This window comes from Rhinoraja longicauda, chromosome 26 (assembly GCF_053455715.1).
Source record: "Rhinoraja longicauda isolate Sanriku21f chromosome 26, sRhiLon1.1, whole genome shotgun sequence".
Lineage (NCBI taxonomy): Eukaryota > Metazoa > Chordata > Chondrichthyes > Rajiformes > Arhynchobatidae > Rhinoraja > Rhinoraja longicauda.
Window position 1 is genome coordinate 19,046,531 of NC_135978.1, and position 25,249 is coordinate 19,071,779.

Here is a 25,249-nt window from a genome sequence, read left to right on the forward strand (position 1 = left end):
CCACAAACTCTTTGAAGCACTTCCCTCTGCAAGGCGACTCCGGACTGTCAAAGCAGCCACAGCCAGACATCAAAGCACCTTTTTTTCCACGAGCAGTAGCTCTACTCAACAATCAGAAGTCTGTAGCCTCCTTTTGCTCTGGTATTTTATTTCATTCTTCACATCTTTAAATTATAATGTTTTATTCTTAATTGTTTACTGTACATCGTGTTGTTACTTGCGAGCAAAGCGTCAAGGCAAATTCCTTGTGTGTATACATCGAGCTTTGTTGCAACAGTACAGAGGCCAAAGATGAAGAAGGCAGAATGGGAAACGGATGTACGAAGTACAAGTGAATCCCTGCTAACAAGGAGAGCTTGGGTCGCAGGTGTTGTGAAAGATCACTAGATACAGGCGAAAGTGTGAAGCAGAACGTGATGGAAGCCAAGACGTTGTGTTTGGTGGTGGTATGGCATTGGAGATGCAGGTGATCACAAAGGATACTCCATTGAATGTGGAGACTGGTGGCACAGAAGCAAGTACATATGCAGCCCTATCCTTTTTCTGGGTAAGGAGAGATAGGGTGAGGGCAGAAATCGGGGAAGTGAAACCGGCGCAGCTGAGGTGTAGTGGAAGGGAAACCAGACTTGAAGAAAAGAGGTGGCAACGTCGGAACAAATATGTCAAGGACAGAAAGAATGAGAATGGAATGGAGTGCTTGCGGGAGGCAGGGTGAGAAGGAATCTAGTCAAAACAACAGTGGGATTAAGCGAGCTTACAGTGGATATTGGTCCCTCGCCTTGCCCCTGAAATGGAGGTGATAAAACCAAGGCAGGGAAGGGAAGGAAAGAGATGGAGGTGGAACATGCGAAAATGAGAGCAGGATAAAAATTGGCAGCAAGACAAAAGTCATTCTAAGCATGAATATAGTCATCAGTGCACCATGTGAGAGTGAGGGAAGGTGCCTGGGTAACACTGGATATCCCAGCAAGAGGCTGGACTTGGGTGAGTTTGCTTAGCTGCCCCTTTCAATGAAGGAAGTGAATACAGTTGTAGAAGTTGTCCACTGTTACACGCTTGACTGTTGTTTGTAAATTATGGGAGAAGCGGGTTTTTTTGAGTATTAATACACGCTGCGTGTGAGCTCACTGGACTTTGCTTTGGACCAGGATCTGGAATGGTGCCAGGACCCTCGAGTTCTCCAGTCCATCCATCATAAGCAGGAGTCCCGGATGGGTACAAGGCCATGAGGCTCAGTGCTAACACCCGCTGCTTGTATCAGTGAAGACCTATTGAGCAGAAGGCCATAAGATTTGTTGCGTAGGAAAGAATTGCAAATGTGTAGGAAGGAACTGCAGAGGCTGTTTAAATTTTTTATCCTGCTCTCATTTTTGCATGTTCCAAGACAGAAACAAAAAGCTGGAGTAGCTCAGCGGGTCAAGCAGCATCCCTAGTGAAAAGGAATCGATGACTTTTCGGGTCGAGGCCTTTCTTCAGACTGAGTGAGAGTCAGGGGAAAGGGAAACGAGAGATATAGAAAGTAAATAGAACAAAGATTTGTTGCATTATTCATTCTTTTTCCTTTATTTTACTCTAGTAAACATCATTGTTGTAACTTTGAAATGTTTGTTGTCCTTTCATTGTTATGAATCCTCAGAAACCTCCTTGTATCAGTACATCTGCCTAATGTTATAATAGCATTGGATTGCATCGCGACACAACACAGAAACAGGCCGTTACAATCCTCAACCCACCCTGCTCCATTAATTTTAATGCACACACTTGTTTAATTGATTCTAGAAGTTAACATGGGCTTAGAAATGTAGCTCAGGAAGCAATGAAGTAATGGTTGATTGGGACTTGGTGCAAATTGACCAAAGGTGAACAGAGATTACAGGGGCAACAAAGTAGATAATTCATAAACCATTGGAATATTTGAATCTGAAATTGACTTCTGTAGCAGATGGACAGGCAGGATGGGAATGGTTCACATTACAGAAGAGGAAGAAAAGTAATCTTGGTGGTGGAGAGAGATGAAAGTAAGAAGCTGAAGTCCTGAATAGCAACTAAATTGTGGACAAAGCAGACCCAGATGGATAGTCAAGTCAATTTTATTTGTATAGCACGTCGACCAAAGTGCTGCACATCTGATTAGGTACTAAGGAAAAAAAAATGAAACATACAGTAGCACGCAAACAGTTCACAGCGCCTCCTCAATGAGCCTCAAACGCTAGGGAGTAGAAATAGGTTTTGAGCCTGGACTTAAAGGAGTCGATGGAGGGGGCAGTTCTGATGGGGAGAGGGATGCTGTTCCACAGTCTAGGAGCTGCAACCGCAAAAGCGCGGTCACACTACCTGTCTTGTCCATGTACCTGTCTAACTGTTTTGTAAATGTTGGGATAGTCCTTGCCTCAACTACCACCTCTGGCAGCTTATTCCATATGTGTGAAAAAGTTACCCCTCAGATTCCTATTAAATCTGTCCCCCTTCACCTTAAACCTATGTCCTCTGGTCCTCGATTCGCCTACTCTGGGCAAGAGACTGTGCATCTGCCTGATCTATTCCTCTCATGATTTTATACACCTCAATAAGATCACCCCTCATCCCCCTGCCCTTCAAGGAATAGAGACCCAGCCTACTCAACCTCTCCCTATAGCTTAGACCCTCTAGCCCTGGCGACAGCCTTGTAAATCTTCCCTGGACCCTTTCCAGCTTGACAACATCTTTCCTATAACATGGTGCCCAGAGCTGAACACAATACTCTAAATGCGGCCTCACCAACGTCTTCTACAACCCAAGTTAGGAGAGAGTGTGTGTCAAACTCTTGGAGACATGTTCAGGCAGTGCACTGTTGAGGAGATAAGGAGAATCAAAGCAAAATTAGATTGCTTGAGGAGAGCAGAATGCAGTTGCCGGCCTCTGTACTCAGTAGAGCACACCAACAAATCTGGCAAAGCAGTGGGAAGAACAGACATTGTAAAGGGGAACAGGCTGAGAGCAGAAGGAGGAGAATCTTTTGATAACGGTGGGACACAAGGTTCAGTGCAACCACTGAGTGGAAAGTGTGATCAAATAGGCGGGAAACTCATTCCCAGCACAACCATATACTTGAATCATAGGAATTTAGGAAATACAGACAAATAAAAATGGTTGGCAGCAGATAGGAACATAGAAACATAGAAAATAGGTGCAGGAGGATGCCATTTGGCCCTTCGAGCCATCACCGCCATTCATTGTGATCATGGCTGATCATCCACAATCAATAACCTGTGCCAGCCTTCTCCCCATATCCCTTGATTCCACTAGCCCCCAGAGCTCTATCTAACTGTGGAGGGGAAAACAGAGTTAATGGTTCAGGTTGGCAACCTTGCATTCGACCTGGTGCAAAACGTATAGTAGTATGAAAACGCACACCTCCAGATTCAGGGACAGTTTCTTCCCAGCTGTTATCTGGCAACTGAATCATCCCACCACAACCAGAGAGCAGTCCTGAACTACTATCGACCTCATTGGTGACCCTCGGACTATCTTTAATCGGACTTTACTGGTACATGCACTATTCCCTTATCATGTATCGATACACTGTAAATGGCTCGACTGTAATCATGTATTGTCTTTCCGCTGACTGGATAGCATGCAAAAAAGGCTTTTCACTGCACCTCGCTCGGTACACCATATAACCATACAACCATATAACAACTACAGCACGGAAACAGGCCCGTTCGGCCCTTCCAGTCCACGCCGACCACTCTCCCTGACCTAGTCTCATCTACCTGCACTCAGACCATAACCCTCTAATCCCCTCTTATCCATATACCTATCCAATTTGCTCTTAAATAATAAAATCGAGCCTGCCTCCACCACTTCCACCGGAAGCCCATTCCATACAGCCACCACCCTCTGAGTAAAGAAGTTACCCCTCATGTTACCCCTAAACTTTTGTCCCTCAATTCTGAAGCTATGTCCCCTTGTTGGAATCTTCCCCACTCTCAAGGGGAAAAGCCTACCCACGTCAACTCTGTCCGTCCCTCTCAAAATTTTAAAAACCTCTATCAATACGTGACAATACGTGACAAAATTTTAAAAACCTCTATCAACACGTGACAATAAACTCAACTAAACTAAAACTAAACCGTAATGGGTCCCCGTAATTCAACGCTTTTAGCACAGAAGTGATTTTACCTTGAATATACTTCTGTGCATTCTCTTGATCCTCCTCTAAGTGGTAGGCAGTCCAAAGGAATAAGCCTGCCCCGATAACAGTAGCAAACGGGCAGATTAAGAGAGCATGCTGCAGACTCTCAAACTTCTTGTCGATGAAATCCTTTTGAGCCTCCTGAAGAGATGTGGAGATCTGCATGCAGATGGGAGAATTAGTCATCTCATACGCAACTTGCGACACCAAAGCCCGCATTTGGTTCAGCTGTCCTGCAGCTGAAACCCTCGCCCAGATCTTTATTACCTCTGGACTTCATTATTGAAACATCAGTTCGTGGCCGACCTTCCTCAATCTACTTGATTTGAGGACATTGAGAACTCTGCTGAATGTATCCGGTAATATTCACTTCACCCCATCGACTCTCTCTACCAACTCATTCTGGCTCCTGCCGTCCACAAACGTCATGGGTGACCCTTTGCTTCTCATCCACTTTCCCAACTCCCCTATCCTCAAATTCCTTTGGTGAGCAAAAATCTATCAGTGATCCTTAAATATCCAAAAATGACTGAGCGGCCTCCGACCAGAGGTGAGAATCCCTAAGATGCACACCCCTCTGTGTAAGGAACCTTCTCCCCATCTCAGTCTTAAAAGGCTGGTCCCTATCTTGGGTTCATGACCTCAGTTCTTCACCCACTTCAGTCCCTCATAAGAGATTTGTATTGCCTCAATGAAATTACCTCTCATTCTCTGAAACACCAGTAGGCCCTTCCAATTCAATCCGTTGTGATATTGTAGGGACTACTTTGTTGTAGCACAAGGACTACTTTGTTTGCCTGTGTAGTAATGTGTATACAAGGTAATGATGTGATTAGGTGGCCACTCTGGTTCCAGGTGGCCACGGAATAAACAGCCTGGAGTTAAGCTCCAGCATTGTAACCTTTTACACACGTGTACTTGTGGTCCGTCCAGAGTCACAACAAAGGTACAACAGGTACCGGACCACGAAGTACAACACAATCGTTCTTCAAAGGACATTCTTCTCATCTCAGAAACCAATTGTGTGAACCAGCATTGGGCTGCTCCAAATCAGGTATAATCTTCTAATATAAAGAGGCAACCAGAGGTAGTGGTGTCACCCTCTGTACACGCTGCTGAATTAAACGTTGTATGCACCAGAACCAGGACCTTGGTGGAGCCTGAAGAAAGGTCCTGACCCGAAATATCACCCTTCATTTTACTCCAGAGATGCTGCCTGCCCCACTGCATTACTCCAGCACTTTGTGTATATCTTTGGTAGATACCAGCATCTGCAGTTCCTTTCTACCGATTTTGGCTGCACCACTGCGAAATCCCCTCAATGTGGGCCTACTTTGAAGAAGTTCTCCTCTCTCCATCAGGAGTTCGATGAGATCCTCTCTCACTGCTCCCCCTCTGTGATTCCTACTGCTCTCCAGCTCTACGAGAGTCTGAAGAGGGGTCCTGACCCAAAACGTCACCCATCTTTTTCTCCAGAGATGCTGCCTGACCCACTGAGTTACTCCAGCACTTTGTGCCTATCTTCGTTGTAATGCAGCGTCTGCAGTTCCTTTCGATGCCTTGGTGGCATTGTTCGCAGCAGGAGAAAATGAAGTAAAAGAGAGGGCTACTTACAGCACCAACGATGTATGGACTGAAGGCATCGCCGAGGATGTGGGAGATGGTGATCTGCACCGCCTCAGCCATCGAGCGACGAGGTGGAATCACAACATACTGAAGGGAGAGAAAAAGGAAAGCGGAGATTGTGGTTCACGGTTTATGACTTCCAGGCTGTACTTGCTAACCTGCGCATTACCCCATTTCAACTACGTCTCTTCTGGCACCAAGATTCAACCTCCTCAAGCTCATATTTTTTCAGAAGCAGGGTTTTCTTTCCAGCTGCGCACAGTGGAACCTGTCAACATGCTGCCCCTGAATTCACTGTGCATGCACTGAAATTGGCAAACATTGGAATCCAGAGGAACCTTCGGGGCAACAGTAAGTCATAGAATCATAGAGTCAACAGCATGGAAACAGGCCCTTCGGCCTAACTTGCCCATGCCAACCAGTGTGCTACCTACATTAGTCCCACCTTCCTGCATTTGGCCCATATCCTTCGACAAACACATCAAACACATCACAAAGACAGCCTTCTTCCACCTCAAAAACATTGCCCGTCTCCGTCCATCCCTCTCCTCCACAGCTGCAGAAACCCTCATCCACGCCTTCATCACCTCCCGTCTGGACTACTGCAACAGCCTCCTCTATGGCGCACCCTCAAAAATCATCAATAAACTTCAATACATTCAAAACTCCGCTGCCCGTCTACTCACACACACCTCGATCCGTGACCATATCACCCCCGTCCTTTATAAACTCCACTGGCTCCCCATCCCCCAGAGAATCCAGTACTGTGTGCAGTTTTGGTCTCCAAATTTGAGGAAGGATATTCTTGCTATGGAGGGTGTGCAGCGTAGGTTCACTAGATTAATTCCCGGAATGGCGGGACTGTCGTATGTTGAAAGGCTGGAGCGATTGGGCTTGTATACACTGGAATTTAGAAGGATGAGGGGGGATCTTATTGAAACATATAAGATAATTAGGGGATTGGACACATTAGAGGCAGATAACATGTTCCCAATGTTGGGGGAGTCCAGAACAAGGGGCCACAGTTTGAGAATAAGGGGTAGGCCATTTAGAACGGAGATGAGGAAGAACTTTTTCAGTCAGAGGGTGGTGAAGGTGTGGAATTCTCTGCCTCAGAAGGCAGTGGAGGCCAGTTCGTTGGATGCTTTCAAGAGAGAGCTGGATAGAGCTCTTAAGGATAGCGGAGTGAGGGGGTATGGGGAGAAGGCAGGAACGGGGTACTGATTGATAGTGATCAGCCATGATCGCATTGAATGGCGGTGCTGGCTCGAAGGGCTGAATGGCCTACTCCTGCACCTATTGTCTATTGTCTATTGTCTAAAATCCTCCTCATAACCTACAAAGCCCTCCATAACCTGGCCCCATCCTACCTGACCGACCTCCTCCACAGGCACACTCCCACCTGCACCCTCCGCTCTGCCGCTGCCAATCTCCTATCCCCCCACATCCGGACTAAACTCAGATCCTGGGGGGACAGGGCTTTCTCCATCGCTGCTCCCACCCTATGGAACTCACTACCCCAAACCGTTAGAGACTCCCCCACACTCACCACATTCAAAACATCGCTGAAGTCTCACCTGTTCAGTACTGCCTTCAACCACTGAAGGTCACCTCACCTTCTGTCTCCTTTCTCTGTTCATTTATTTATTTACTTATTTATCTATTTATTCATTTCCCCTGTGTTCTCAAAATCTCTGTAAAGCGTCTTTGAGTATATGAAAAGCGCTATATAAATAAAATGTATTATTATTATTATTATTATTATATCCCTCTAAACATTTCTTATCCATGCACCTGTCCAAATGCCTTTTAAATGTTGTTATTGTTTCTGCCTCAAATGTTTCCTCCGGAATCTCATTCCACATACCTACCACCCTCTGTGTGAAAAAGTTGGCACTCAGATTTCTGGGTATAAGACTCTTTATATCTACCTTTATTCCCCTCATGATCTTATACATGAATGTCAGGGTAAAGTAGATTTGGAAGTTCTTCACATATGGACATACCACTGAGGGGAATTAAAATGTTATTAACTTAGAAACAATTGATGAAAGATTACACAAAGTGCTGGAGTAACTGAGCAGGTCAAGCAGCATCTCTGGAGAATATGGATAAACAACATTTCAGGTTGGGACCCTGAAGACTTCAGACCCTGAAGACTGAAGAAGGGTCTCAATCTGAAAGGTCACCTCCCTATGTCTTCCAGAGATGCTGCCTGGCCCAGCACTGTGTGTCCTTTTGTGTAAACCAGCATCTGCAATTCCTTGTTTCTACATTGACGGATTGTGCTTACTACTTACCAAAAGAATATCTGAAACTATTGAAAAATTCATAGCAAGGAACATCTCACCAAAGAAGATGCAAATCTTTGGGGAAAAAAAGAAGAAAAAGAAAATTACTCAACATCTCGTTTTTTTTATGGTAACCAGGGTCCAGGCAACAAGGCATTCAGTATGATGGGGCAGATAGGAAATGGCAGTACAGGCAGACACAACATCCTGAGTCAGAAATATCCAGGACTAAACACTCCCTGAACCAGTCCTACACAGGACTAAACACTACCTTACTGGGTATTACATTACATTATATATTTATATTAATGAACTTATTATAGATAGGTGAGCATGATGTAGAGCCACATTTCATACGACTGCATTGTAAGGGCTACATAGTTATTAAGATTATGCACTGCAGAGATTAATATTACATGGAGTTGTGTTTGATTGATAATTGTGTATAGTGCATTGTAAGCTGTCCACTATTATGGTACTGTACAAATATGAATCATACAATATTGGTTTCTCCTCTGTAGTGGTTTAAAATCGGAGAAATGCAGAGGGTTATTAAACACAAGTGGAGAGAGTTGGAAAAGGGAACTTACATATCAGCACTTTCAAAAAGAGCAGGGGATGGGGGGAGTGGGTGGGAGGGCTGGAGGGGGTCTGAAGAGGAACTCTTTTTTACCCAGAGAGTGGCTGGGATCTGGAGCACTGCCTGAAGGATGGTGGTGGCAGATACTTGCACAGCATTTAAGCATCAAAGCACTTGAATTGCCGAGGTATTAAAGGTGACGGGCTAAATGCTGGTAAATGGGATTAGTGCAGATGGTTACTTGGTGGGCAGCATGGACGTGGTGGGCTGAAGGGCCTGTTTCTGTGCAATATGACTATGATTCTATCAGCTTAAAGCACAAACCAGTGTGTGGTAGACTATGCTTCACTTGCATGGATGAATACACCTTCAACGACAATTCTTTGAAACAAAGGAAATTGAAAAGACTTCATTGAAGTATATCGAGTTGTGAGAAAAGACACAAAAAGTAACTCAGCGAGTCAGTCAGCATCCCTGGAGAACACAGATAACTTGCTGGTTTACCAATGAGTAACTCAACGGCATCCATTTGAGATATTGGCTCAATTTATCTCTCACCACAAGCATAGCCTGACTGGCTGGGCATTGCCCACTGCCTTGTACATCGCAATGTTCCCTCTGTTTGTATTCCCACTCACTAACTGGCCTCATTTCAATGCTTTTCTCCATCCTCTCTCATCTAACCACTTCCATTAACCTGTAGACTGAACAACCTCCACCAGCAGTTTTGTCCTCATCCTATCACTGAGATTCCCAATGTCATTATCCACTCAGCACCATTTCTCCACAATATAAAACCACCTTGTTTTCTCACTTTCCCAGTTCTGACAAAGGGTCTTGAGACCTTTTTTTCCCTCACCAAACCTGCTGTGTGTTTTCTCATTTTTTTCAAATTCCCAGCACCTGCAGTGTTTTTGATTCTCAATAATTTGTAGGCGAACTGGCTTCGCTATTACCGAATAGTGAAAGGCTTGGATAGAGTGGATGTGGAGAGGATGTTTCCACTAGTGGGGGAGTCTAGGAACACAGCCTCAGAATTAAAGGATGTTCCTTTAGGAAGGAAATGAGGAGGAATTTCTTTAATCAGAGGGTGGTGAATCTGTGGAATTCTTTGCCGCAGAAGGCTGTGGAAGCCAAGTCAATGGATATTTTTAGGGCAGAGATAGATAAATTCTTGATTAGTAATGGTGTCAGGGGTTTTGTGGAGAAGGCAGGGAGAATGGGGTCAGGAGGGAGAGGTAGATTAGCTCTGATTGAATGGCGGAGTGGACTTGATGGGCCGAATGGCCTAATTCTGCTGCTATCACTTATCATCTTATGACCTTATGGCTTCACTGTGCCCCACCCAACGTTAGTCTTCAACCAAAATCATTATTAAATAACTTTTTATTTTAAGAAAAGCTGCATTAAACTACAGATAGAGAAAAATAAACTGGCAACTTAATTTGCTGTGGCAAGTTTTAGGATGACATGAAGTTGTGAATTGCACGATGTAAAAGTAAATGCCTTTGAATGAAAAGTTACATTGAACATAGAACAGCACAGCCCAGGAATGGGCCCTTTGACCCACTATGTCCGTGCTGAACATGATGTCATGTTAAACTAATCTCATCTGCCTGCCCATGATCTATATCACTCTATTCCCTGCACTTCCATGTACCTACCTAAAAACCTCTTAAATGCCAGTTATCATTCTTATATAATTCTTCACTACCTTTTCCCAATCACTTATTGAACTTGCACTTAATCTGGAATGATCCGAGCTGCAGTTTGAGACATTTGTGACAGCAAGAACAAAGAGATGGCACAATTGAAAGCATAACAATTCCCGCGGCTTGGTTTGAACAGGAGCTTCGCTTAAATCTCTCTGGCCACCACTGCACATCAATGCAGACGCATTACTGTCGGAAATCCTGGGCGGAAAAGGCCTGTTTCCGGCTGTATATATATGATATGATATGATATGTGTAACGCATGATAACATGGGCACTATCTGAAGGTTTGGCATGGATGCGTCTGTACTTACGTACGTGGCTACAATGCTCTTGCTGGCCACCACGATGACGGAGAATAAGAATGGTGTGCTCAACAACAGGCCAGCTGCACAAATAAGAGGGTCTGCATGAGGGTTCTTTTTTCGTAAGTTTCTTGAAATCAGAGCCCCGATCACGATTGCAAGGATGCCAGCTACGCAGGTGATGGCGCCGAATATTATGCTGCTGAAATCAGAGACGGGTGGAAAATGCAGTCAACGCCTCTGAGCGACACCAAGAGTAAGCATCGACACCTGTGCCAACCCAGCTCCTCAGCGCATCTGGTCTGATAGACATGGAGGTGAGTGTTTTTGAAAAATTTTCAATTTTTCAAATCGTTTTGAAAAGCCGCATCTGTAGTCTGCACAGGCCCGCAGTGGGCCACCGAGGCCAGATGGGCCTGTGGTGGGTGACGGAGGTCAGATGAGGACACCGCCGAGAGAACAAAGAGGGACCCGGGGTGGGGAAGGGAGGCCACTGAGAATAAAGAGGGACCATTGCGACTAACTTTGTCGGCAGCCTATACGTGGCCACCCTTTGCTTACTTTGTGTATGTTATGCAAAACAAAGTATTTCACTCTGACATGTCACATGTGATAATAAATTATCATTCATTCATTAAAGTATTATTCATTCATTCATTCATTCACACACCGTCTACATAGCCTGTGAACCAGATATCTATCTGCTGACAAATGACCTGGAGTGAAAGTTCTGAGTCAGTGCAGACTCCCATCGTTTAGTGCAGTGTAATCAGGAGTTCCCAATCAACCTGCTCTTTAGGCTGAATTCAGAGGAAATAAAGGCTTGGTGTGAGCTTAAAGGTCATGGTGAAGAAATCGGAAGGTGCATGCAGGGATCAGAATCAGAATCAGAATTACCTTTATTTGTCATCCAAAAAACAAGTCTTTTGGACGAGATTTCGTCACCCACAGTCCAACAATAAGAGCAATAAAATACGCAATTACACAACCACAACCAACACAAAACAACAAAAAAAAGAAGCATCCATCACAGTGAGTCTCCTTGGATTGGGAGATTCCGTTTGCTGATAAGGGTACGGCTAGCAGGTAGGGCGATCTTTCCAACGCGAGAGAGCAAAGGTACTGGGGGCAACATGTTCCTGTTCGGGCGAAGGGCAAGGCTGGCAGATTTAGGGAACTCCGGCTGACAAGAGATGTTGAAGCCCCAGTCAGGAAGGTGGAGGCATGTGCTAGGTTTAGGCAGTGAAGGATCAAACAAATCACTCCACCAGTGTAAGTGTAGGAGTGCAGGGAAGGCAACCACGAGGCCAACAGAGGATATAAAATGGAGCCGGCAGGAAAGGTAAAAGAAAATCCTAAGAGATTCCACAGGTACATTAAGAAGAAAAAGAAGTGAATGGGTCCCTTTAATGATCAGCATGGCCGTCTTTGTGCGGTGCCACCATGGCACAGTGGAGGTTGGCTAATGTTATTCTATTCCTTACGAAGGGCAGTGAGGGCATCCCAAGGAACTACAGGCTGGCGAGGCTGACGTCAGTGGTGGGAAGGTTGTTGGAGGGGATTCTTAGGGACAGGACAAGAGTTTTTTTTGAAGTGGTCACCAACAGGATTGATGAGTAGATGTTTTCTACTTGGACTTTTGGCAAGGCCTTTGACAAGTTCTCGCATGATAGGCCAGTCTTCCCCATGGCCCACTGGGAGTGTTGTGCCAGAGCAGAGGGTTAGTTCAAAGGGACAGGAGCCACAGCATGGTGGACTGAGTAACCACAGCCCATCCCCTTCCCCATTGTGGCAATGGTGAACTAGATGTGTGTTTAAGTCTGGATTAATGGCCCAGCGAGATACACCACCCACTCTCAGCCACAAATAATGTGAAGGAGGAGTAGGCCATTCGGCCCTTCGAGCCAGCATGGCCATTCAATACGATCGTGGTTGATCATCCGAAATCAGTAGCCCGTTCCTGCTTTTGACAAGGACGTTGACAAGCAGCCATACCTGTCTGTGGAGCTGACTTTGCTGTGTCCTAGCGACTGCCTGGTCCGGGCACGGTACAGGTAGATGGGTCCCCAGAGCCCCAGCACGCCGGTGGTGAAGGTGACAGCTGCGGCCCCGAAGGACGACAACATGAAACTCCAGCTGAAAGTCAAGAGGAGGAGAGTTCAGTGGGCTGTGCGGAGGAGCTGTAAGGGGTTTATGTTGGCCCATGCCCCACCTGCTACAGTATACAGTTTCCAACGCCCTGCACTACCACAGGCTCGCAAGCATCTAGCTCCAGTGGTCAAATCCCTGCTTGTAGGAGAGTCCCACGTCTTCAGGTGATCGCCATCGCCACTCAGCACTGGAGATGCTGAAGACAGTGAACGTGCACCTGGTTTGCACAAGAAGATCAAGCTCCATTCCAGGTAAACTGACTGCCAACTACAGACCCCCGCGCAGGCACAATGTGCCACCGCTGCTCCAATCTCGCATGGCAAGGTTTGTCTTGTCCATTATGGTACCATATTAGCCTCAGCGTACGTCTTTCTTATTGACCTGTTGATAGATCAGGCCACCGGCAGCAGAAGATTGTAGATTGTAATAACAAAGGGCGGTAGTAGTTACTGCCTTACAATGATCCTCACTATGGGTGCTGTCCGTACAGAGATTGTACGTTCTCCCCGTGACCGCGTGGGTTTTCACCGAGATCTTTGGTTTCCTCCCACCTCCAAAAACGTACAGGTTTGTAGGTTAATTGGCTTGATATAGGTATAAATTGTCCCTAGTGTGTGTAGGATAGTGTTAGCGTTAATGTGCAGGGATCGCTGGTCAGTGCGGACTCGGTGGGCCAAAGGGCCTGTTTCTGCGCTGCGTCTCGAAACTAAACTAAACAATGCCTGAATTGTGCAATTCAATGCACCAGAGCACTACACCCTGTGGTTCTTCCAGGTAGTCTTCAAGAGTGAAGCAGTGACCATCCAGACCTGGGATTGGACCTGCCCGTTACTCACAGGACATGCAAAGTGGAGTTGGGATTCAGGAAGGATGGCGAATGGTTCTGGTTGATTCTGGTTCTGGTTGATTACTGCCAAACACCTCATAAGTGGTTATCTTGCATCGTATGGGAGGCGCATTCCTAATCTCGTTGTACCCCTGGGTACAATGACAATAAAGATATATTGTATTGTATTGTATTGTATCTCGTGCAGGTCAGAGTGAGTAGAGTAGTGATTAAATTTTGAAGTGGGCCTTTTTGACCAAGTTGAGGAGATCTAGTTGCTCAATCCTCTTTTTAAACGACTTAAGATTGGGAGCAGTGCGTGTGTTGGGTGGTGACATATTCCATGCCCTTATCGTCCTTGGGTAAAGGGAATATTGGTAGCAAAGTTTGTTGAAATTTAGCGGGTTGATGATGTAGGGACCGGTATTTTGTCTCGTTTCATGGCAGTTGGTGCTCTGGGATGCCGGGAGATTTGATGGCGTGATTTTGTGAATCTCCTTGTAAATTCCAATGTCTTAGCCTGATTCTGCGGAGCTCTAGGGCATCCCATCTGAGAGGTCAGCATATCATTCACGCTTGACTTGCGCTTGTAGTCATTACATACAAAGCGAGCTGCTCAGGCGTTGTACTTTCTCCAGGGTGATCTTGTTGTTGTTGTTGTTGAAAGGATCCCATACAGCTCCACAATACTCCAATTTGGGCCTGACCAAGGACTTGTAGGCGTTCTCTTTCACGGATGGACTACATGCATGAAAATTTATTTTAAGGAGGACGAGAGTTCTATTTGCTTTGTTAGACACTTGACTAATATACGTAGCCCAACTTAAATCTTTGCTTAATTCGACTCCTAGATATGGGTGATGGCCGACAGCAAGCAATGTATGGCTACCCATGTTGTATTCCAATAAAGGCGGTTTAGTCTTGTGTGAGGCATGCATGGTATTACATTCGCTTGTATTGAATGACATCTGCCAGGTGTTTCCCCACTCACAGAGAGCATCCAGATCCTTCTGCAAGGGCAAGCTGTCTTCTGGTGTTTTAATCTCTCTATAAATTATGGCAAAGAGGTGGAAAGACTCTAAGGGGAGTAAGAGACACCTGTGGCTGACGAGGGAAGTCAGGGACCGCATAAAAATTAAGGAGAGGAAGTATAACATAGCAAAGAAGAGTGGGAAGACAGAGGATTGGGACTCTTTTAAAGAGCAACAAAAGTTAACTAAAAAGGCAATACGGGGAGAAAAGATGAGGTACGAGGGTAAACTAGCCAATAATATAAAGGAGGATAGCAAAAGTTTTTTTAGGTACGTGAAGAGGAAAAAAATAGTCAAGGCAAATGTGGGTCCCTTGAAGACAGAAGCAGGGGAATTTATTATGGGGAACAAAGAAATGGCAGACGAGTTAAACCGTTACTTTGGATCTGTCTTCACTGAGGAAGATACACACAATCTCCCAAATGTTCTAGGGGCCGGAGAACCTAGGGTGATGGAGGAACTGAAGGAAATCCACATTAGGCAGGAAATGGTTTTGGGTAGACTGATGGGACTGAAGGCTGATAAATCCCCAGGGCCTGATGGTCTGCATCCCAGAGTACTTAAGGAGGTGGCTCTAGAAATAGTGGAAGCATTGGAGATCATTTTTCAATGTTCTATAGATTCAGGGTCAGTTCCTGTGTATTGGAGGATACCAAATGTTATCCCACTTTTTAAGAAAGGAGGGAGAGAGAAAACGGGTAATTATAGACCAGTTAGTCTGACATCAGTGGTGGGGAAGATGCTGGAGTCAATTATAAAAGACGAAATTGCTGAGCATTTGGATAGCAGTAACGGGATCATTCCGAGTCAGCATGGATTTACGAAGGGGAAATCATGCTCGACAAATCTACTGGAATTTTTTGAGGATGTAACTAGGAAAATTGACAAGGGAGAGTCAGTGGATGTGGTGTACCTCGACTTTCAGAAAGCCTTCGACAAGGTCCCACATAGGAGATTAGTGGGCAAAATTAGGGCACATGGTATTGGGGGTAGGGTACTGACATGGATAGAAAATTGGTTGACAGACAGAAAACAAAGAGTGGGGATAAATGGGTCCCTTTCGGAATGGCAGGCAGTGACCAGTGGGGTACCGCAAGGTTCGGTGCTGGGACCCCAGCTATTTACGATATACATTAATGACTTAGACGAAGGGATTAAAAGTACCATTAGCAAATTTGCAGATGATACTAAGTTGGGGGGTAGTGTGAATTGTGAGGAAGATGCAATAAGGCTGCAGGGTGACTTGGACAGGTTGTGTGAGTGGGCGGATACATGGCAGATGCAGTTTAATGTAGATAAGTGTGAGGTTATTCACTTTGGAAGTAAGAATAGAAAGGCAGATTATTATCTGAATGGTGTCAAGTTAGGAGGAGGGGGAGTACAACAAGATCTGGGTGTCCTAGTGCATCAGTCAATGAAAGGAAGCATGCAGGTACAGCAGGCAGTGAAGAAAGCCAATGGAATGTTGGCCTTCGTAACAAGAGGAGTTGAGTATAGGAGCAAAGAGGTCCTTCTACAGTTGTACCGGGCCCTGGTGAGACCGCACCTGGAGTACTGTGTGCAGTTTTGGTCTCCAAATTTGAGGAAGGATATTCTTGCTATGGAGGGCGTGCAGCGTAGGTTCACTAGGTTAATTCCCGGAATGGCGGGACTGTCGTATGTTGAAAGGCTGGAGCGATTGGGCTTGTATACACTGGAATTTAGAAGGATGAGGGGGGATCTTATTGAAACATATAAGATAATTAGGGGATTGGACACATTAGAGGCAGATAACATGTTCCCAATGTTGGGGGAGCCAAGAACAAGGGGCCACAGTTTAAGAATAAGGGGTAGGCCATTTAGAACGGAGATGAGGAAGAACTTTTTCAGTCAGAGGGTGGTGAAGGTGTGGAATTCTCTGCCTCAGAAGGCAGTGGAGGCCAGTTCGTTGGATGCTTTCAAGAGAGAGCTGGATAGAGCTCTTAAGGATAGCGGAGTGAGGGGGTATGGGGAGAAGGCAGGAACGGGGTACTGATTGAGAGTGATCAGCCATGATCGCATTGAATGGCGGTGCTGGCTCGAAGGGCTGAATGGCCTACTCCTGCACCTATTGTCTATTGTCTATTGTCTATTATCATCTGCGAAGAGTCGAACTCTGGACGAAACTGCATTTGGAATGTCAGGAATGAAAGATTAGAACTGGAGAAGACATTAAGTTCGTTGAGCAGAAAAGATAGCAAGGTGGCTTCTGCCCTCTGCAGACGCAGGTTGGAATAGATTGTCACCAAAGCCTAGAAATAGGAGCATAAAGTATTGTCCTTCAATGCACTAAGTTAACAATCGATTTTACCCCAAGTAGATTGGCATCTCTCTCTCTCTCTCTCTCTCTCCCTCTCCCTCTCCCTCTCCCTCTCTCTCTCTCTCTCTCTCTCCCTCTCCCTGGCAGACATTGTAAAATTGACCAACCAACACCAATCACTGCCTTAAGTACAAGAAAGCCAATCCCTCATGTACCTGTATACCCTTCCCTAATTCTTTGTTGGTTTGCCTCTGTTTCTGTCCATTATTCCGTCTCTCGCTGTTCTTCTCTCTCTCTCTCTCCCTCTCTCCAACACACACACACACACGCTGGGGAGTGGCTCTGACTTACTGTGGTTTGACAGTTAATTTGACTGTATTTTCTGGGAATGAAGCGGCCGAGCATAAATCCCAGGAAGACCAAATGCTAAATTTAATGGGAAATGTATTCAAGAGAGAGAGAGATAGATATAGCTCTTTGGGCTAACGGAATCAAGGGATATGGGGAGAAAGCAGGAACCCTGCAGGATTTTGGATGATCAGCCACGATCATATTGAATGGCGGTGCCTGCTCGAAGGGCCGAATGGCCTACTCCTGCACCTATTTTCTATGTTTCTATGTTTCTATGCAACACATTGCTGTTCATTTGCTCCATTTCCTGCCTGAATCCGGAAGATTGCACAGCAATAGACAATAGACAATAGGTGCAGGAGGAGGCCATTCGGCCCTTCGAGCCAGCACCGCCATTCAATGTGATCACGGCTGATCATTCTCAATCAGTACCCCGTTCCTGCCTTCTCCCCATACCCCCTGACTCCGCTATCCTTAAGAGCTCTATCTAGCTCTCTCTTGAATGCATTCAGAGAATTGGCCTCCACTGCCTTCTGAGGCAGAGAATTCCACAGATTCACAACTCTGACTGAAAAAGTTTTTCCTCGTCTCAGTTCTAAATGGCCTGCCCCTTATTCTTAAACTGTGGCCCCTTGTTCTGGACTCCCCCGACATTGGGAACATGTTTCCTGCCTCTAACGTGTCCAACCCCTTAATAATCTTATACGTTTCGATAAGATCTCATCTCCTCTCCTCTCTGACCTAATGACCTCTGAGCAGTGGGTATTAGAGCTGTAGGGCCAAAGAGCCTGGGTAGAATGTAACACTGAGGCTGTAGGAGGCAAGGACTGGTAACCGGGAAAGATCACGGCTTGGGGAGGTTTCACCGATTTCGTAAATTGATGCCAAAACCGACCACCGCTTCGCCAGTTATCTCCTGGGCCTACAGCACATCACTTGCAAAACCAGAAATCTTTCTTCCTTTAAAGAACTCCTGTTAGGTTCCATCAACAACCTTTCACCTTCCCTCCAGGGATTCTTCAGAGCTGTGCTAATGAGCTCAGAAGGTCAGCAAAGGGGAAAGATCACCCTGCAGTCGGGCTATGCCAGTTGGCCTCAGTGTCTTGCATTAGGTCAGGGAGGGGAACGCAAGGGTCAAACACTTTCCTCATTATCCCATGATGTGTTCCCATCCAGGATCCAGATCTTCAGTAATGTCCTTCACACTCCAATGAAGATCAGTCATTTGGGTGGAGTCCCAGATGACAGCCGACTTCTCGTGATAAATATGCGAGTTTGGTATCTCGACTGAACATGCGCAGGTCAGGGGTCACTTGTGCTAAACATTCTCACCGGCTGAGCTGCTGCGTGTATACAGACCTGCGTTTCATCCGTATATTCCTGTTTTGCTTCTTCGAGGTGAGAAAATACTGCTTTCAAAACTATTAACTAGGTGCATTTATGGTTGATTTGTACAAAACTACGATGATTTTGTTGGTTTATGCTTTGGTGAGTGAGCGAGATCGTGACGATTTTCTTTTACATTGTAACTTGTACTGGTGCGTAAGGGATATGCTTGCAGGACCTTATTTGAATTAACATATGATTGACTTTGTTATTTATTTTGTTTTATATGTGACTGGGCAAAACCATGCTCATTTGTGCAATTTTGGGCTGTGGGAGTAGCACCTATCACCTGAACAAGTGGATGCAGAATGTGTGTGACAGCCACAACTGTCAATCTGCCCACCTCCCTTCAAACTCTAGGGGAAAAAAACTGCAGATGCTGGTTTAAATCGATGGTTTTACGTGGATTAAAAGTGGTAAATTGGCAGTTCCCCATATGTCCATGACGTGGCGCTGTTGAGCCATTGTGCAAACCTGGTTCCAAGTGTTGCCAGCAACCACATTAGGGCTCATGTTGTCTCACCTCCCCATGGTGAGCCCTGTCAACTAACCGCAGTCAGGCGAACGACAACAAACAGAGACAGCAGAAGCAGAAGCAGCTTCATAACTTCTGCTGCCTTAAACGCAAGAAGAAGAAGCAACCACATCCTGCTATTTTCAAATTTTTTACCTGTTTGAAGTGGATAACAATTTGAAGGCTGTTTTGTTGAATAGCTGTTCAATTCTCCACCTCAAAGGGCTGTGGATGTTCTGTTCGTTCAAGACAGACTTTATGACTGAGGGATGTAGGGAAGGTGCAGGAAAATGATTCTGAGGTAAAAGATTATCCATGAGCATATTGAACGGTGGTGTCAATATGGTTCATTAGTCAAATAATGTCCACAGTCCCACCTTGGGGCAGAAGGTAAGTTTGAAGATATGAGTTTGATGGCCACTCCAGTCCCAAAACATATTCTAGCTGATTGTGCATTTTAAAAGTGTATTCTCCTTTACAGTATTGGAAATGTCACAGCCAAGTTTGTTGAACATATCCCACAAACAGCAAGACGACAAATTGTAGAATTGTGCTTGGCAGTTCTGGAAGGAAGGAATGTCGAGCTCTTGGCTCGTTATGTCCGGGCCAAGTGCACATTCGAGCAGAAAGTCAGAAGTGGGAAACGAGCTGGAGGTCAGACGTGGGCTCGCCAGCCGTCCCACTCTGTCCCTGAGCTCTCTGCACTGAGCTGCTGAAGGCAGGGACCAGAACAGTTTAATTAAATCAGAGGCTGAAGAAGGGTCTCAACCTGAAACATCCTGGTCCTTTTCTCCAGAGATGCTGTCTGACCCGCTGAGTTGCTCCAGCATTTTGTGTATATCTTCAGTTTAATTTATTAGTTATTTGCATCTATTTGGATAGTTTTACCGCACTGCTATCAGAGGTATTTGAGCAGAGTTCGAGAGTCTTTGCCGGGGTAAGTTGGTGGTGGCACAGGGGCACGGTGCTTCACCCTGGGAGACTTGCCACCGAGACTGGTCGCTTCCTGAGTGCCAGCTCTTTCCACCTCTCACATTGGGAAAAGCTGCACCTCATTGGGCACCAGACCAATTACACCTCAACCTGTTCAGGAAGCAGGAACCCGATTCAAAAGCATCACCTGTCCATGTCCTCCACAGATGCTGCCTGACCCACTGTGTTCTTCCAGCACTTTGTGTTTAGCTCTAAGGGTGCTTTTACATCCAAATTCTGAGCTGCTGGCCCTTTAGTTGGGGGGGTAATGAACCTGTGGAATTCATTTTCACAGATGGCTGTGGAGGCCAAGTCATTGAGTATTTTTAAAGCGGAGATTCTTGATTAGTAAGGGTGTCAAAGGTTACGGGGAGAAAGCAGGAGAACGGGGGTGAGAGGAGACGATAGATCAGCCATGATTGAATGGCAGAGTAGACTCGATGGGCGGAATGGCCTAATTCTGCTCCGATAACTTATGAACATAATAAAAAGTGTGTACAGTCTTATAATTGAAGTCTATTCAACATTGTTTCTAATTATAGACGACAATAGACAATATGTGCAGGAATAGGCCATTCGCCCCTTCGTGCCAGCACCACCATTCAATGTGATCATGGCTGATCATTCCCAATCAGTACCCCGTTCCTGCCTTCTCCCCGTACCCCCAATAGACAATTATGCCCGAGAGATCTGCGAGACGAAATAGGGGGAATTAATGGACGTGGCTTACTTGAAGTTTCAAAAAGCATTTGATAAATTACCAAACAAAAGAAAGGTGGCAAAAGTTATTGCACCGCATAATTCGAGAAAATGATCACCTGGGTAGAGATTTGGTTGTGAAAGGGGACAAAGGATGGGAAAAGACTGGAAGACAAGAGACTGCAGATGCTGGGATTTTGAGTTAAAAACAACAAACTAACTGCTGAAGGAATGAGAGTCTGAAGAAGGATCCTGATCTGAAACGTCCTCTGCCCATTTTCTTCTACAGTTGCTGCCTGGCCCACTGAGTTCCACCGGCAGTTAGATTTTTGCTCAAAATTCTGAAAGGGCATGACTGAAATTTGCAGCAATCATGAAGAAACTGTCAGGTAGTTATTCTGCCATATTATAGAAACATAGACATAGAAACATAGAAAATAGGTGCAGGAGTAGGCCATTCGGCCCTTCGAGCCTGCACCGCCATTCAATATGATCATGGCTGATCATCCAGCTCAGTAACCATATTACAAAAGGTTAATAAGAACTTAAAAAGCCATTAAAGTTGGTTGAGATTGTACCGCTGTAAATGTTGTGAGGCTTAGTTACTGCTGGATCTATCCCTGGACACAGGCTTGAGTATAAATCATGCAGACAAATTCAAATCTTCATCCTCTGCAAATCACTCATTGTGATCACTGAGAGTCTGTTAGTGCGCTGTTCAGTGATCACCCCGTACACGAGCACTCTCCTAAACACTGGGGACAATTTACAATTTTTGTATCCGTGCGGTCACAGGGAGAACGTCCAAACTCCGTACAGACAAGCACCCCTAGTGAGGATCGGTCTCTGGCGCTGTAAGGCAGCAGCTCTACCAGCAGATCAGATTGATCCCTGGGATGGCAGGACTTTCATATGAAGAAAGACTGGATAGACTAGGCTTGTACTCGCTGGAATTTAGAAGACTGAGGGGGGATCTTATAGAAACATATAAAATTCTTAAGGGGTTGGAGAGGCTAGATGCGGGAAGATTGTTCCCGATGTCGGGGAAGTCCAGAACCAGGGGTCACAGCTTAAGGATAAGGGGGAAGTCTTTTAGGACCGAGATGAGAAAACATTTCTTCACAGAGAGTGGTGAGTCTGTGGAATTCTCTGCCACAGAAGGTAGTTGAGGCCAGTTCGTTGGCTATATTTAAGAGGGAGTTAGATGTGGCCCTTGTGGCTAAAGGGATCAGGGGGTATGGAGAGAAGGCAGGTACAGGTTACTGAGCTGGATGATCAGCCATGATCATATTGAATGGCGGTGCAGGCTCGAAGGGCCGAATGGCCTACTCCTGCACCTATTTTCTATGTTTCTATGTTTCTACGTAGCGCTACTGTGCCACCAGTTGCTGCCTGCCATAGGCTGCAGGGAGGGCAGGCTGGTTGCAACACAGCACAACTGAGAAAAATGTAAAGAAATACATTTTGGAAGCAAGAGAAGAGGACAAGATGTCCATTATAAGAGAGAAGATTTACATTGTTTTAAGAAAACATTGACCCCATGGCTAGATAAGGCCACAAACAGGGAATAAGTGTTATTCTGGTGTTCTGAAGGGTCCATGCTGTGTTTCCATGGCAATTTTTGTTTTTATTTGAAAATTCTAATTATTTAGCATTATATCTGGTGTTGTGGAATACCAGTGCAAATAAGTCATTCTCAACATCTGCATGACTGTAGATCATCTGGCTGCATTTGGCGTTTGAAGCTCGGAATTAGAGGAAGGTAGTAAAAACAACCAGAAAAGTGATGTTGTCAGGAACAAACGAGCAAAGGCTTGGCCAATGGTTCTTTGTGCTGGAGCCGAGTGGCTAAGTAATGATGCCAAAGAGGTCGTATTTACAAGATACAGAGGGAGTTTTTCCCATGGACGAGGTAAAAGTACACATTCCAGATAATCCCAAGAATTACAGGCTACTTTCTTCACGCAAAACAGAGAATATTGCAGAGTTCCGTTCTGTGCAACCACACAGTGGCCACTGCTCCCAGGGCTCACAGTATAAAGAGCAAAGTGTCGATAATGCCAATGCCGGGAACCTTACTTTGTCACCAGGTATTTGAGGTCCTGCAGCCAGGAGGTTCTGGAGAGCAGGGAGTCCGTGTGGTTTTCCGCCGCTCCTCGTGGAAGATCCGGCACCAGGAAGGTCAGGAGGAATACGGCAACGAAACAAAGACATGGGGTCACCTGTGGGAGCAAGCACATGGAGCACGTTACTCATTTCAGTATTAACTGGAAACTTAGACAATAGTTCGCATGCATTTATATAATGGTTCCATGGCAGTGCCTTGCATATAAAGCCATCTCTGTAACAGTATCCGCTAAAGCTTTACAAGAAGCTGCATCAAATTTTCAGCCCAAAATAGAACATGACATGGCTATTATGTGCTCATTGCATCATTCAACTGACTGGATGATTCTATTGATTGAATGTTCACGTTTTTAACATCTACGTGCAATTGCTGAATGGAGATGTGAAAAACTTCTTCTCTTTACCTGTACGACGGCTTTATGTAAGATTGTAATGAATCTGGCATGCGTGTTCAATGTTGTGGCCCTCAAGAGTACATGTCTGGGTTTTTTTAGTTTAGATACAACTCGGAAACAGGCCCTGCGGCCCCGAGTCCGCGCCGACTAGCGATCGTGCCACTAGCACTATCGCACACACTAAGGACAATTTACAATTTTACAGAAGCTAATTAACCTACAAGCTTGTACATTTAGTTTCGTTTAGTTTCGAGGTACAGCGCGGAAACAGGCCCTTCAGCCCCCCAAGTCCGCACCAACCAGCAATCTCCGCACACTAACGCTATCCTACACACACTTGGGACAATTTACAATGTTGCCAAGCCAATTAACCCATAAACCTGCACATCTTTGGAAAGTGGGGGGAACCGGAGCACCCAGGGAAAACCCATTCGGTCACAGGGAGAATGTACAAACTCCGTGCAGACAGCACCCGCAGTCGGGATCGAACCCGGGTCTCTGGCAGTGTCAGGCAGCAACTCTATTGTTACTCCACTGTGCCACCCTAGCTGGAGATGCTAACAGGAGAAACCAGTAAGATTGAGCTTGAGACAGCTGACTGGAGATGGTTTTGACTTTGGTTAAATGGTTTCAAATAGGTAACCTCAGATCACCAGGTTGTTTTTACAACTCTCCCCGTTGCTGCGTCATTCAACTTCAATTTCACCAACGATCCAGAGTGACTTATATCACCAGCTAGCAACACAAAAGACTATTTTACACACTGTCAAACCACAACAACTTCTCCTTCTGCATTAACGAGCATCTATGCAGAAGAGTGTAGGTCCAACGTCGGAACATCCCGCATACAGAATAATATTGTAACATTGTGCGACGTGATGCAGAATATCCTAGAACGACTGATATCCAACAGTGAGAGTGCAAGTACATGGCAATTAGTCTTACCCTCAATGCCCAGTGCCAGTCGCAAGTCAGCTGGAACATACCAGACCCAAGGATGTATCCAAGGCCACTGCAATGGAACAAATACGGCACATTTATCTCACCTGATCATTCAATTAAGTAAGCAACATTCTGTGTTTCAGAACCTTAATCATCCAACCCGCTATACGGCCACATTAAACGTCCCCACTCCAATGACACTTCCGGCAAAGATCCAAAATGCTGGAGCAACTCAGCGGGGAAGGCAGCATCCCGGGAGAACATGGACAGGTGAGATTTCGTACAGGGACCCTTCTTCAGGCTGATGGATCAGATGTGATGGGATTGGGATGTGGGTGGTGTTGGCGAGGTCAATTATGGATTGCAGGTGGCATGAAGGGAGTTCAAAGTTGAGTTTGTGGGTAATAGGGGGCAGTGTGGGGTTATGAGTGGCACTGGAGTTAGTGACTGGGTGGGGGAGGGGAGCGGGATAAGGGCAGGAATGGGATTTAAGTGGCGGCGGTGTGATTGAACGAGTGTTGGTTAATGGAAGGGGTGGGCTGAGTGGGGGTGGAGGCAAGTGGAAAGGATTGGGAAGCTGGGTGAAGTGGTGAAGAAGGTGAAGTGGTGAAGCTGGGTGAAGTCTGAAGAAGGGTCTCGACCCGAAACGTCACCCATTCCTTCTCTCCAGAGACGCTGCCTGTCACGCTGAGTTACTCCAGCATTTTGTGTCTACCTGGGTGAAGTGGTATTGGATGGAAAAGGGCAATGGGGTAATGGGTGACTGAATGGGGATGGCGGGAGGCTGGAGTGAGAACAAGGGTAATTGATTGGGATTAGTACATGTCGCCAGATAGGGTTGGGGAGGACGGGAGCGGAATTGGTGTTGCACTGGCAGTGGTGATTGGGA

General features: G+C 45.8%; 1 protein-coding gene across 1 annotated transcript in view; it reads right to left on the reverse strand.

Annotated features, from left to right (window-relative positions):
* Positions 1 to 25,249, reverse strand: part of LOC144606199 (protein spinster homolog 1-like) — a 67,104-nt gene that overhangs the window by 18,101 nt on the left and 23,754 nt on the right. Inside the window, exons 5-11 of the mRNA XM_078422075.1 lie at positions 24,364 to 24,430; positions 22,976 to 23,118; positions 12,684 to 12,824; positions 10,698 to 10,887; positions 8,101 to 8,166; positions 5,789 to 5,887; positions 4,162 to 4,333 (exon numbers count right to left, since the gene is read on the reverse strand). Coding sequence (XP_078278201.1) covers positions 4,162 to 4,333; positions 5,789 to 5,887; positions 8,101 to 8,166; positions 10,698 to 10,887; positions 12,684 to 12,824; positions 22,976 to 23,118; positions 24,364 to 24,430 — 878 coding nt within the window. The remainder of the gene's footprint in view (positions 1 to 4,161; positions 4,334 to 5,788; positions 5,888 to 8,100; positions 8,167 to 10,697; positions 10,888 to 12,683; positions 12,825 to 22,975; positions 23,119 to 24,363; positions 24,431 to 25,249) is intronic.